We start from the raw sequence: 15,147 nt of genomic DNA on the forward strand, positions 1-15,147 counted from the left end.
CGATTCCACAGCACCCAACTCTGTTTTCACCCGCCCTTAAACCACAAATGGATCAGTCAAAGGTCAAGGGTCCACTTCTCCCAAAAACTTCAGTCCTACAATCACAGACTCATCTTTATCCTGACCCTCGGTGCAAGCCTCGGGCTCCGAGAACCCTCGGGCACCTACCACCTCATACTTCACCTTCATTCACTTCTATTTCTACTCCTGTCTTCAACTCACTCTGCTTACACTTTCTACCATTCTTCTTTAACAAACCATCTCCCCTTTTTCCCATCATTTTTAACTGACTCAAGTTCACCCTCTTCCTTCCCCTCTCTCTCTCTCTCTCTCTCTCTCTCTCTCTCTCTCTGTCTCCCTCTCTCTCTGTCTCTCTGTCTCTCTGTCTCTTGTCTCTCTCTCTCTGTCTCTCTGTCTCTCTCTGTCTCTCTCTCTCTGTCTCTCTGTCTCTTGTCTCTCTCTCTCTGTCTCTCTGTCTCTCTGTCTCTCTCTGTCTCTCTCTCTCTGTCTCTCTGTCTCTTGTCTCTGTCTCTCTGTCTCTCTGTCTCTCTCTGTCTCTCTCTCTCTGTCTCTCTGTCTCTTGTCTCTCTCTCTCTGTCTCTCTGTCTTTTTTTAACCTCCATTCCTCCTCCTTATTCCAAATATAAGTCTCCTCATGATAATACTGCACTTTTCCTGACATACATCTTGTTCTTGCCCTGTCAAAGGATGCCATTAAACTGGCTGTCACAATCTCTGTACAATCAGCATGAACCCCTCGCCAGCGACAGTAAGAAATGGGGACAGTGTTTAACAGTTCAGTAACCACATTTCCATTACACACCTAGAGTTGAGACCAAAGATGGTGGATCTTCTTCTTCTATGGACTTTATATGGCGGTCAGCAACTAACTTTAAGGTGCATTACCACCACCCAACTGGACTGGAGTGTAAACCTCAGTTCATCGTTCAATCACCCACGTGGGTATATGCTCCTAAAAACCAATGAGGAGATGGGAGAGGCGGGACTTGCAGCGCGTCAAGCAGTTTGGATGAAATGATTGAATATCAAATCAAAATCTAATTTATTTGTCACATACACATGGTTAGCCGATGTTAATGCCAGTGTAGCGAAATGCTTGTGCTTCTAGTTCCGACAATGCCGTAATAACCAACGAGTAATCTAACATGCATGTGTACATTTATTTTGCAACGCGAGCGTTGTGGTCAGCATGTAAGATATAAGGCTACTCCTGAATTACCATTGAAGTGTGGTGTGCTTCCTGGCACCTCATGACTGCTGTAGACTCATCCAAGTGGGCTGCTGCATTTTGGTAGTCGTGAAGTCCAATGTCTAGTACAGAACTCTAACTTCATCTGACTGAGTCCTACGACGAGGCCTCAGACGGCGTGGGTGGCGAAACACGGATGACAACGTGCTGCTCCTGGCTCGCCCCTTTGACCTCCTCCTCCCTCCGCTGACCTCCTCCTCCCTCCGCTGACTTCCTCCTCCCTCCACTGACCTCGCTCAAACCGCTGACCTCGCTCAAACCGCTGACCTCCTCCCTCCGCTGACCTCCTCCTCCCTCCGCTGACCTCCTCCTCCCTCCGCTGACCTCGCTCAAACCAGGAACTTTCTCAACATTCTGTCTCTTGACCGTCGATCATGATGATTAGTGATGATGTTGTTTTTAAATAGCTTGTTTTTTGTTGCTTTTACAGCCCTTTGAGATGTATTTATGTTATGAATAGTGCTATGAAAGTGTAATAAATGATGATTTATTGTTCTAAGTGCACCATATGGGGATTCTGTCCACAGGTAGTCTCACCTTTCTTTGACTGACGTTATGCCCTTCATTGTGTTCTTTCATACAAGTGTCCTCTCTCCAAGTAGTGTGGCCTTCAACCAATGTTCTACTCTAAATTAGGTCGTCTTTGAAGGAAGACCTCTTTCCCCAAGTGGGTTATTCCCCTCCGGCCTAGAACGTTGGGAAAGGAACAGTTACACTGAGGGTACCAAACATTAAGAACACCTTCCTAATATTGAGTTGCACCCTGACTGGCCCCAGGTCCCGTAGCCAGGGGAAACTTCTGGCCTTAGCTATAGTCTCCTAATATGAACACTGAACACTGGGATTTTTTTGCACTGTCCCTCAGTCTCCATTCATTGTGTGAACTTTCTGTGAATTTTTGTTAATGTAAATGGCCATCTGTTCTCAATTTGCTTCTAGGATAAAGAGGCAGAGCTCCAACTCATCAACAAGGTGCTGGAGGACTCTGAGCTGACGTCCCAGAAGTACCGCCAGTGGAAAGAACATAACAAAGACTTACACCTGGAGATCGAGAAACTGGCTGTCCAATGGGCTAATGCCAAGACAAAGGACACGCCCCCTGGATCGTCTTCTGGGGAAATGGTGGAGGTGGTTGCCGTGGAAACAGAGGCCGCGTGTGAACTGAGCCTTGGCGACGGGGAGATGCTGGTAGATGCGGAGCCATCGTTGTCAAGTACGATGAAGACAGCAGGCGGCTCTGATGTAGAGTCAGAGCAGTCAGTGACTGCAGAGAGAAGCACAGACGACTTAGCTAGTCCTGCTAGCCGAGAGAATTACTTCTACATATGAGACGCCACTGAACTGATCTGATGGTGGTTTCCCTACTTACCATCAGATATGTATGGTTAGTGCATGGAGTTTTCATCAACCATATGACCTAACCAGGGAAAACTCATAGCTGTAGTTATCGCTGTGATTCATGACTCTATTTATTGCTGTGATACATGACTCTAGTTGTCGCTGTGATTCATGACTCTAGTTTGAGCAGTGATTCATGACTAGTTATCGCTGTTATTCATGACTAGTTATCGCTGTGATTCATGACTCTAGTTATCGCTGTGATTCATGACTCTAGTTATCGCTGTGATTCATGACTAGTTATCGCTGTTATTCATGACTAGTTATCGCTGTGATTAATGACTCTAGTTATCGCTGTGATTCATGACTAGTTATCGCTGTGATTCATGACTAGTTATTGCTGTGATTCATGACTCTAGTTTGAGCAGTGATCCATGACTCTAGTTTGAGCAGTGATTCATGACTCTAGTTATCGCTGTGATTTCTTATGGCGTTTTTCCTGGTCAGGTAATGTGGTCAGGATAAACACTGGGCCCTCAGGGGTTTTGTTTTAAATAGTTTTTGACTGTTGTTGATGTAGGAAAGACAGGGGTTGTCTTTCCAAGCCAATTGTATCACGCCAAACTTTCAGAATTCAAGTTACGGTGTTCATATGACAAAAAAACTTTTTTTTTTCAAGTGTCCCTCTGTGTTGATAGATATATACTGTAGTCATGGGATGTTATGGACTGTCTTTTCTACTGTTACATATCTTTGGCTAAGATTTTTAAAAGAGATTTAAAGGTAAATTATATCCGTGTTGTATGCCTCTTATGTACATAGAATGTTAAATGTCACGTAACAAAATGTATTGTACTTTTTTAAACGTAGATTGTATATATTTTTGCACAGAATAAGTTACGATCTTGCCTGATGGACAACATTATGACATAGTTATTATAGTTATTATAGATCAAAGACAATCATTGTTTATTTTAACCTGATTAGGTTAACATGTAAGACTGTTCCCAGACCTCTCTCTCTGTGTGTGTGTGTGTGTGTGTGTGTGTGTGTGTGTGTGTGTGTGTGTGTGTGTGTGTGTGTGTGTGTGTGTGTGTGTGTGTGTGTGTGTGTGTGTGTGTGTGTGTGTGTGTGTGTGTGTGTGTGTGTGTGTGTGTGTGTGAAAGCTTAGTTTTCCCAATGCATCTTGAATATATTGATTCAATATATTCTGAGCAGTAAGGATCCTCACTGGTGGCTGAGCCTGTGTCAAATGCAGTAAAGAACAAGTGATGAACACATTCATTTGCAAACAGTTTGTCATTCAAGAAGCATGCAGCCCCCACAAGGCGGGTGGGGGGGGGGGGGCGGAGGTCGGGCCCCCCCAGATAGCATATGAACACGTCATAAACCATGAATTATTACTTAGTGAAATTACAGAAAATTACATACATGGCCATTCCAAAATCATGGGCATCAATATGGAGTTGGTCCCCCCCTTTTGCTGCTATAACAGCCTACACTTTTGGGAAGGCTTTCCACTAGATGTTGGAACATTGCTGCTTCCATTCAGCCACAAGCGCATTAGTGAGGTCGGGCCACTGATGTTGGGTGATTTAGGCCTGGCTCGCAGTCAGTGTTCCAATTCATCCCAACGGTATTCGATGGGGTTGAGGTCAGGGCTCTGTGCAGGTCAGTCAAGTTTTTCCACACCGAATCTCGACAAACGATTTCTGTATGGACCTCGCTTTGTGCACGGGGACATTGTCATGCTGAAACAGGAACGGGCCTTCCCCAAACTGTTGGCACAAAGCTGGAAGCACAGAGCCGTCTAGAATTTCATTGTACACTGTAGCGTTAAGATTTCCCTTCACTGGAACTAAGGGGCCTAGCCTGAACCAAGAAAAACAGCCCCAGACCATTATACCTCCTCCACCAAACTTTACAGTTGGCACTATGCATTCGGTAGCGTTCCCCTGGCATCCGCCAAACCCAGATTTGTCTGTCTGACTGCCAGACCTTGAAGCGTGATTCATCACTCCATGTGTCCACTGCTCCAGAGTCCAATGGCGGCGCTCTTTACACCACTCCAGCCGACCCTTGGCATTGCACACGGTGATCTTAGGCTTGTGTGCGGCTGCTCGGCCACGGAAACCCGTTTCATGGATCCTCCGACCAACAGTTCTGACGTTGTTTGGAACTTGTAGTGAATGGTGCAACCGAGTGCTTCAGCACCCGGCGGTCCCGTTCTGTGAGCTTGTGTGGCCTACCACTTCGCGGCTGAGCCGTTGTTGCTCCTAGACATTTCCACTTCACAATAACAGCACTTACGGTTGACCGGGGCAACTCTAGCAGGGCAGATATTTGACGACCTGACTAGTTGGAAAGATGGTATCCTGCGACGATACCATGTCGAAAGTCACTGAGCGCTTCAGTAAGGCCATTCCACTGCCAATGTTTTCCTATGGAGATTGCATGGCTGTGTGTTCAATTTTATACGCCTGTCAGCAACAGGTCTGGCTGAAATAGACAAATCCACTAATTTATCCGTACTTTTAATTTATCCATACTTTTGGCCATGTAGTGTAGCTTTAAAAATGCAAAATCTCCTCTCAGCCTCATGGCAATGTGTAAAATAGCATGAGATGATCTATAAAACGATGGAATTAGGAATTAGATTTGTACTTAGCGAGTTTTATATACTTCCTAAGTAATTTAACAGGATCACTATGTATAAAATGTTTTGCTCTGCCTCATGTCATGTTTTTGCTCGTACCTTGGGAGGGCCCCGAGAAACTGCGCTACACCACTGGAACAGCAAAAGTACTAGTACTAGTATCTAATGCTGCCTACGTGTTTTTGTAATGAACATCAAAGAAACAAACAAGCAAATAGGTTATTGCTGTTTTCCGTTGTGTCATTTCTGTGCCGTAACACAAAGTTCTTCTGGAGTTTTATGACAAATTTGAATGTTGTTTTCCAAGACGCTTGTTGTCATGTTTACCTCTCCGACAAAAACAACAACTCGTCAATGTCATTTGACTGGTGCCAGTGTGTCTTTTCACGGTCTGTTGTGTGGTGTGTGAATTTTGAAGAGGAATGTGTTGTTTATTATTGGCACTACTTCCTGTTTGTGTGAATTGGCTAAAAGGCTCTTTTGTGCAGGTCCAAGAAAACGCGCATAAAGACAAAAGTGGCAGCAAATATCTTTACAGATCCATCTTGTCTCTAAAGACACTTCAGCACCTTTCAGTCATAAATGACCTGTTTGTCTGTCAGTTTCAAAACAACAGGATGTTTGTTCGGGGCTCGATTGACTACAATATACCACATGCAGCCTGTTGAAAGGTACTGTAGCCTGTAATTTCTTTATCGTTAGTTCTTGAGGCAGCTTGTGCTAACTTAGAGGCTTATAGAGCTAGCCAGCTTGCTGTCATAAATGCTGGAAATGAGTTACCTCAGGTTCGTTCAGCTATTCCTATGGGGGAAATGATTGGGGGAAGAATAGGGGTTTGGGATAGACCTTATTTTCAGGGTTTAAGGTTAAGACAGGCTTAGAAGATCTTTTGTGTACTTGTTTTGATTACATAAATGCTTCATATGATGTTGGAGTTAAATGCTTTTGGGACAAAGATACAAAATTACATTTGGAAGTGCATGAATGTAAATATTCAATGTGTTGCATCTGCTATGTTACTTAACGACGATGGCACCTTGAATATCTCAATCAATCGGCAGGCAACACTGCTGCAAAAAAAAAAAGATGTTGGCTCTCTCCCAATCCACCAGTGGATACAGGTACTATTAAAAGTTACAACATTAGAATTATCGACAGTGGGAATGAATGGTTCTAGTCAAGGAACAATTTAGGCCTAGAAAAATATACATCACTCTGTCAAGAATAATCTCAGTTTAAGCCCAATGTGTTGGACAATCTATAAAGCCCAACACATACAGTGCCTTCAGAAATGATTCATACCCAAATATATGTATTTTCTCACCCATGTACACACAAAACCCCATAACGACAGTGAAAACAAGTCACAACATGTTAGAATCACCTTTCTAGGCTAAATTCCTATGGCACAAAAGTAAAACAGGCAAAGAAATTAACTTTGTCCTGAATACAAAGTGTTATGTTTGGGGCAAATCCAGTACAACAGATCACTGTGTACCACTCCTCCTGGATCGAATCCCTGAGCTGACAAGGTACAAATCTGTCGTTCTGCTCCTGAGCAAGGCGGTTGACCCACTGTTCCCCGGGATGTCCATTAAGGCAGCCCTCCTCTCTGATTCAGAGGGGTTGTGTTAAATGGGGAAGATACATTTCAGTTGAATGCTTTGTTGTAAAACTGACTAGGTTTCCCCCTTTCCTTTCATATTTCCAAACATGGTGGTGGCTGCATCATGTTATGGGTTTGCTTTTCATCAGCAAGCACTAGGGAGTGCTTGATGAGCACAAGCACAAGCAAAATCCTACAGGAAAACCTGTTTCAGACTGCTTTCCAACAGACACTGGGAGACAAATTCATATTTCAGCAGGACAATAACCTAAAACACAAGTCCAAATATAGTGGCCTAGTTCGTTTTGACTTAAATCGGCTTAAGTCTATGGCAAGACTTTAAATCTGGCTGTCTAGCAATGATCGACAACCAACTTGACAGAGCTTGCAAATATTGTACAATCCAGGTATACCAACTCTTAGAAACTTACCCAGAAACATTCACAGCTGTAATTGCTGTCAAAGGTGTTCCTACTAAGTATTGAATACATGAACACATATGTAAGTTAAATAGGTCTGTATTTTCAATACATTTGCAAAAATGTTTAAGAACATGTTTTTAACATTGTCATTATGTGGTTTGTGTGTAGATGGGTGAGATATACAGTACCAGTCAAAAGTTTGGACACACCTACTAATTCAAGGGATTTTCTTTAGTTTTACTATTTTCTACATTGTAGAATAATAGTGACGACATCAAAACTATGAAGTAACACATATGGAATCATGTAGTAACCAAAAAAGTATTCAACAAATCAAAATATATTTTAGATTCTTCAAAGTAGCCACCTTTTGCCTTGATGACAGCTTTTCACACGCTTGGCATTCTCTCAACCAGCTTCACCTGGAATGTTTTTCCAACAGTCTTGGAGTTCCCACATATGCTGAGCACTTGTTGGCTGCCATTCCTTGACTCTGCGGTCCAACTCATCCCAAAACATCTCAATGGGTTTGAGGTCGGGTGATTGTGGAGGCCAGGTCATCTGATGCAGCACTCCATCACTCCTTCTTGTCAAATAACCCTTACATAGCCTCGAGGTGTGTTGGGTCATTGTCCTTTGAAAAACAAATGATAGTCCCACTAAGTGCAAACCAGATGGGATGGCGCAACGCTGCAGAATGCTGTGGCAGCCATGCTGGTTAAGTGTGCCTTTTAATTCTAAATAAATCTGAATCTAAATAAATCAGACTGTGTCATCAGCAAAGCACCATCACATCACCTCCTCCATGCTTCACGGTGGGAACCACACATGCGGAAATCATCTGTTCACCTACTCTGCATCTCACAAAGACAAGGCGGTTGGAGCCAAAAATCTCACATTTGGACTAATCAGACCAAAGGACAGATTTCCACCGGTCTAATGACCATTGCTTGTGTTTCTTGGCCCAAACAAGTCTCTTCTTATTATTGGTGTCCTTTAGTAGTTGTTTCTTTGCAGCAATTCGACCATGAAGGCCTGATTCACGCAGACTCCTCTGAACAGTTGATGTTGAGATGTGTCTGTTACTTGAACTCAGAAAGCATTTATTTGGGCTGCAATCTGCAGAGGTAACTCTGGGTCTTCCTTTCTTGTGGCGGTCCTCATGAGAGCCAGTTTCATCATGGTGTTTGCGACTGCACTTGAAGAAACTTTAAAAGTTCTTGAAATGTTCCGCATTGACTGACTTTCATGTGTAACCCTCTCACCAGGATCGAATTTGACTCACGATATTAACTTACGTAGAGTATCTCAACAGCATGGGATGTTAGGTGAGAAGGACATCTCCAATAACAATCCCTATTGTAAACTATCTAGGGTGATGACAAATAGGGTATTAACTTCAGATGAAATGATTATAGGTTTTTGTTGTTGGATATACTTTCCCATGCATTAAATTAAATTGAAACAGTTAATGACTCCACCAAGGAAACATATATAAGGTTCAAGATGTGTATTATTACATTTTCAAAGCACCACATCAAAAGAAATACAAATAATCGTGCACAAAGTCCAAATTATTTCAAGCTTGTTTAACCCGTTGGCGCGCAAAAAAAAATGATGACACACATAAAGTCCCGAAGCACCCCACAGTTGTGGTTACGCACTACTCGTAGATATTCCCTCAGTGTAGTACGGCAGTTCCGTGCAGGTTTCCTCACAAGATCCACAGCAAGCACAGCTATCAATGCAGACAGTACTCTTTAGCAGTAACCGATATCCCATGGGAACATGAACTCGTTAATCTTCCCCAAGCAATTTTCTCTGTGTCACACGATTCTAGGCTAACCTCAAGGCTGTCAAATACCTCCATGATGATACGGTAGCTTCAGTCTTTACTAAGTCTTTCTTAACAAAAAATTATAACAACTCTCTTATAAAATAAAATCGGTATTTCCCTTCAAAACTCGGTAGGTATGGGTTTTGTTCTATTTTGATCGGTTTCTGTTATAATTCTTCTTCACCAACGGTCATAATGTAACATCCATCCTTTTCTCCACGTGTCTCTCCCTCTTTTTTCCCAGGCCTCCCGTTAACCAGGTCAACTCCCATTGGCCACAGCTTAACACGCAACCTTATTGGTCGAAACTTAAAAGTAAACCAACCTATTCACTTATACATTAAATAAATATTTCTTCAAAAGAAATGCATTAACAACATTACAATACAGGAGCAGTTGAATCACCTTTTAAATCTAATACCAATTATATTATAACAAATAAACTCAATACTTGGTTTTAACAATAATAAACTCAATACTTGGTTTTCACAAGGGTATTACACATGCCTTAAAGTAATGATGGACTGTTGTTTCTCTTTGCTTATTTGAGCTGTTCTTGCCATAATATGGACTTAGTCCTATTTGGTATAAAACATCTTCTGTATACCACCCCTACCTTGTCACAACACAACTGATTGGCTCAAACACATTAAGGAAAGAAATCCTACAAATTAACTTTTAACAAGGCACACCTGTTAATTTAAATGCATTCCAGGTGTCTACCTCATGAAGCTGGTTGAGAGAATGCCTAGAGTGTGCAAAGCTGTCATCAAGGCAAAGGGTGGTTACTTTGAAGAATTTCAAATATAAAATATATTTGGATTTGTTTAACACTTTTTGGGGTTATTTCATAGTTTTGAAAGAAAATCACTTTTTTTGTCCATTAAAATCACAACAGATTAATCAGAAATGCAGTCTAGACATTTTTAATATTGTAAATGACTATTTGTAGCTGGAAACTGATTTCTTGTAGAATATCTATGCAGGCGTTCAGAGGCCCATTATCAGCAACCATCACTCCTGTGTTCCAATGGCACGTTGTATTAGCTAATCTAAGTTTATAATTTTAAAAGGCTAATTGATCATTAGAAAACCATTTTGCAATTATGTTAGCACAGCTGAAAACTGTTGTTCTGATTAAAGAAGCAATAAAACTGGCATTCTTTAGACTAGTTGAATATCTGGAGCGTCAGCATTTGTGGGTTCGATTACAGGCCAGAAACAACGTACTTTCTTCTGAAACTCATCAGTTTATTATTGTTCTGAGAAATTAAGCCTATTCCATGCGAGAAATTACTAAGAAACGGAAGATCTCGTACAACGCTGTGTACTACTCCTTTCACAGAACAGCGCAAACTGGCTCTAGCCAGAATAGAAAAGGGAGTGGGAGGCCCCGGTGCACAACTGAGCAAGAGGACAAGTACATTAGTGTATAGTTTGAGAAAGACGCCTCACAAGCCCTCAACTGGTAGCTTTATTATCTTGTACCCGCAAAACACCTGTCTCAACGTCAGCAGTGAAGAGGCGACACCGGGATGCTGGCCTTCTAGGCAGAGTTCCATCGTCCAGTGTCTGTGTTCTTTTGCCCATTTTAATCTTCTCTTTTTATTGGCCAGTCTGAGATACGGCTTTTTCTTTGCAACTCTGCCTAGAAGGTCAGCATCCTGGAGTCTGTTTCTCATGGAATTCCATGAACTTCACCAATTTGGACTATTTTGTGTCCATTACATGAAATCCAAATAAAAATCGATTTAAATTACAGGTTATAATGCAACAAAATAGGAAAAACACAAAGGGGGATGAATACTTTTGCAAGGTAGTGTACATACACTATATATACAAAAGTGTTTGGACACCCTTTCAAATGAGTGGATACGGCTATTTCAGCCTCTCCCGTTGCTGACAGGTGTATAAAATCGAGCACACAGCCATGCAATCTCCATAGACAAACATTGGCAGTAGAATGGCATTACTGAAGAGCTCAGTGACTTTCAACGTGGCATTGTCATAGGATGCCAGCTTTCCAACAAGTCAACTGTAAGTTCTATTATTGTGAGGTGGAAACGTCTTGGAGCAACAACGGCTCAGCCGTGAAGTGGTAGGCCACACAAGCTCACAGAACGGGACCGCCGGGTGCTGAAGGGCATGGCAAGTAAAAATCGTCTGTCCTCGGTTGCAACACTCAATACCGCGTTCCAAACTGCCCCTGGAAGCAACGTCAGTACAATAACTGTTCGTCGGGAGCATCATGAAATGGGTTTCCATGGCCGAGCAGCCGCACACAAGCCTAAGATCACCTTGTGCAATGCCAAGCGTCTGCTGGAGTGGTGTAAAGCTCACTGTAATTGGACTCTGGAGAAGTGGAAACACGTTTTCTGGAGTGATGAATCAGGCTTTACCATCTGGCAGTCCGATGGACAAATCTGGGTTTGGCGGATGCCAGGGAAACGCTACCTGCCCCAATGCATAGTGCCAACTGTAAAGTTTGGTGGAGGAGAAATAATGGTCTGGAGCTGTTTTTCATGGTTTGGGCCCCTTAGTTCCAGTGGAGGGATGTCTTAATGCTACAGCATACAATGACATTCTAGATGATTCGGTGCTTTCCAGAAATGGTTTGTCGAGATCGGTGTGGAAGAACTTGACTGGCTCTTTTGGCTGAATGGAAGCACGTCCCGCAGTAATGTTCCAACATCTAGTGGAAAGCCTTCCCAGAAGAGTGAAGGCTGTTATAGCTGTAAAGGGGGGACCAACTCCATATTAATGCCAATGATTTTGGAATGAGATATTCGACAAGCATGTGTCCACATACTTTTGATAATGTACAGCCCCCGTTTTGAAAAGCCTGCCTTTGAGGTGGGAACAAGGAAGTATGTCTCCCGTCAGGCAGTAGTCTTTACAAAGACAAGGGAAATGAGTCAACCTAGATATATCCTGCGTTGTCCTGGCAGATAGGAACATTGTTGAGACAAGTCCAATGGCTCTATTGAACAAGGACAACCATATCTACTCGCTGCTAGCGTGATCGTGCAGTTGGCGAAACACAAAGGCGGCAATAATTGCTACAAACCATGACTCAATGAATTTTTTTGATCAGACAGCAGGCTCATTGACGTAATTGGTTGAACTGTCCTGGGGACGAAAAATGTCAAAGTACAGCTCTACACTCTAAATAGCATTAGTGGTCAGGAGCCCATAAAATGGACGCTATAAATCCCAGCGCCAGTAGCTTTTCCCTGATATTTAGAAAATATCCTGATACTTACATGACTTCCTCATATTTATCTTTAGAATGTTTCCCTGATATTTAGATGTTTTCATTGATAGACGATAGTAAACATTAGAACAGGCTTTGGGGAGGTGAGATGAAAGCCCGTTCAGTGACATTTTAACCGCCTCTGGCTTCGTCGTTGTTATTTGTCTCTGTTCCTGCCATTATCACTGAATGGTGGATGATTAAAGGTGTAAAATTCCAGTAACTTTCTCACAGCTGCTTTGGTTTTCCAGAAATGTTGGTTGGAAGATTCCGGATTTCCTGCTCACTCCCTTCTGATTTCTGGAGCCTATTAAGCCAAGATTTCCAGAATACCTGGACATTTTGGTCTAAATTATAGGAATTGTGCTTAACCCTATGGATGATATACCACAAATGAACACATACAGTTTGACCGCTGTTGAACGATTTACCGACTTCACATTTTCACTGTGTCAGGATTGGATTGGAAACTGTGACATTTTCACTGTGTCAGGATTGGATTGGAAACTGACATTTTCACTGTGTCAGGATTGGATTGGAAACTGTGACATTTTCACCTGAAATTGTATGAATTATTCATTTTGCAAGTCATTTATATTCATTTTTCTTCTTTCTCTTGGCATGCTCATCTTCATGGATCCCCAAAGATGATCAAGTACAACGGAGCAGATACACTGCTGTATCTAAGGCTGTATTTACACAGGCAGCCCAATTCTGATCTTTTGCCATTAATTGGTCTTTCGTCCAATCAGATCAGAGTTGGGCTGCCTGTGTAAATGAAGACACTAAAAGCTGCAGGACAAATTCTACACAAGATACAGGAGTTGTCATAGCAACTATCAGAATAACAATCAGGAGAAACTATTAGAAATGCGATAAGGGACTGTATTGAAAGATGAGGAGTCAATCCTCTTATTTGTGTTTGGTTTCTTATTAAGTCTCCTGTGATATGATTCACAAACATCCCCCTACATTCTCTCATTAGCCATCGTATTGATTGCACAGTAAGCTTCATCTAATTAGAAGGACACACTTACAGCACCATCCAGATGAGGTAAGAGCATCTGCTCCTCCTCTGTCCATCTGTACGCTTTACATTATTCCATCTAAAGTAGGATCAGATGCTTGTCTAATCTATCTCTTACCCTCTCCCTTTCTCTCCTCCCTCTTCCTCTCCTCTCTCTACTCCCCTCTTTCTCCCTTCTCTCTCTCTCCTCCCCTCTTCCTCTCCTCTTTCTCTCTCTACTCCCCTCTTTCTCTCCTCTCCTTTTTCTTTCCTCTCTCTATACTCCCCTATTTCTCTCCTCTCTCTCTATACTCCCCTCTTCCTCTCCTCTCTCTACTCCCCTCTTTCTCTCTCCTCTCTCTATACTCCCCTCTTTCTCTCCTCTCTCTCTATACTCCCCTCTTCATCTCCTCTCTCTATACTCCCCTCTTTCTCTCTCCTCTCTCTATACTCCCCTCTTTCTCTCTCCTCTCTCTCTACTCCCCTCTTTCTCTCCTCTCTCTCTACTCCCCTCTTTCTCTCCTTTCTCTCTCTACTGCCCTCTTTCTCTCTATACTCCCCTCTTTCTCTCCTCTCTCTCTCTATACTCCCTTCTTTCTCTCCTCTCTCTCTCTATACTCCCTTCTTTTTCTCCTCTCTCTCTATACTCCCCTCTTTCTCTCCTCTCTCTCTCTATACTCCCCTCTTTCTCTCCTCTCTCTCTCTATACTCCCCTCTTTCTCTCCTCTCTCTCTATACTCCCCTCTTTCTCTCCTCTCTCTATACTCCCCTCTTTCTCTCCTCTCTCTATACTCCCCTCTTTCTCTCCTCTCTCTCTCTACTCCCCTCTTTCTGCTCTTTCTCTGCGCTCAATTTCAACTCACAGGAAGATGGCTGTGTGTTAGATCTCAGATGCAGCTTAGTGTGCATGGTCTCTCTCTCTCTCCCCAACTCCCTCCCTCGTTCTCTATCCTTTCTAGTACCCACTAGATGCACAAACCCTCTATTGCTCTCTTTCTCTGTTCCCTTACCCCCCTCTCTTCTCTCTCCCTCTCTCGCGCTCTCTCTCTCTCTCTCCTCTTTGGCACCCAGTGGAAGACTGGATGGACAGACACTACACATACATAAGTGTGCTGCTTGCCATATCAGATGTGTCCACTCTGGAAGCACCCACATGAAAAAATACTACAGTTTACTATAGAAATCTATAGTATGTTGTAGTATACTGTAGAATCTCTCCATGTGTAGTACTCACTATAGTATACTGTAGAACACTACAGTAAATACTGCAGTATTATCCTCAAACACTGTAGTAAATACTACAGAAATGTCTGCCAAACAATGCGTTTGCCCATTCCCCTCCCCATATCTCAGTCTGTGCCACCCATAACTGAGAAACCTACTGTACATGCCAAGTATAGACCATATTGTGTTCCCTACAGGTTATACTGTTGAAAAGAGCAGAAGCTCTGAACTACTGTATCTGTTCAGACCCCAGTCCTACCTATGTACAGGCTGTGGAAAATGCACTCTTACAGGCATTTCTCCAGGAGGTTTACTGAAGGAGAAAGTCTACACTTCTATGTCAAAGATAATTCAACAAAAACTCTATATTTAAAACTACACTAAATATTACTGTATACTGCAATCCACAAAAACACCACATTAATTATTATAGTACTGTATATACTACAGTTTTCTTTTACTGCAGTATGTATACTATAGTTAACTGTAAATACTCTCTCTCTCTCTCTACCTCTCTCTCTCACTCTCTCGACTC

General features: G+C 42.6%; 1 protein-coding gene across 1 annotated transcript in view; it reads left to right on the forward strand.

The window, feature by feature from the left end:
• Positions 1 to 2,720, forward strand: part of LOC139375397 (connector enhancer of kinase suppressor of ras 1-like) — an 81,843-nt gene extending 79,123 nt beyond the window's left edge. Inside the window, exon 20 of the mRNA XM_071117141.1 lies at positions 2,210 to 2,720. Within this exon, the coding sequence (XP_070973242.1) occupies positions 2,210 to 2,599 (390 nt within the window). The 3' untranslated portion in view covers positions 2,600 to 2,720. The remainder of the gene's footprint in view (positions 1 to 2,209) is intronic.
• Positions 2,721 to 15,147: the final 12,427 nt, after the last annotated feature.

The sequence above is a fragment of the Oncorhynchus clarkii genome, chromosome 19 (genome assembly GCF_045791955.1).
Source record: "Oncorhynchus clarkii lewisi isolate Uvic-CL-2024 chromosome 19, UVic_Ocla_1.0, whole genome shotgun sequence".
In the NCBI taxonomy this organism is placed as follows: domain Eukaryota; kingdom Metazoa; phylum Chordata; class Actinopteri; order Salmoniformes; family Salmonidae; genus Oncorhynchus; species Oncorhynchus clarkii.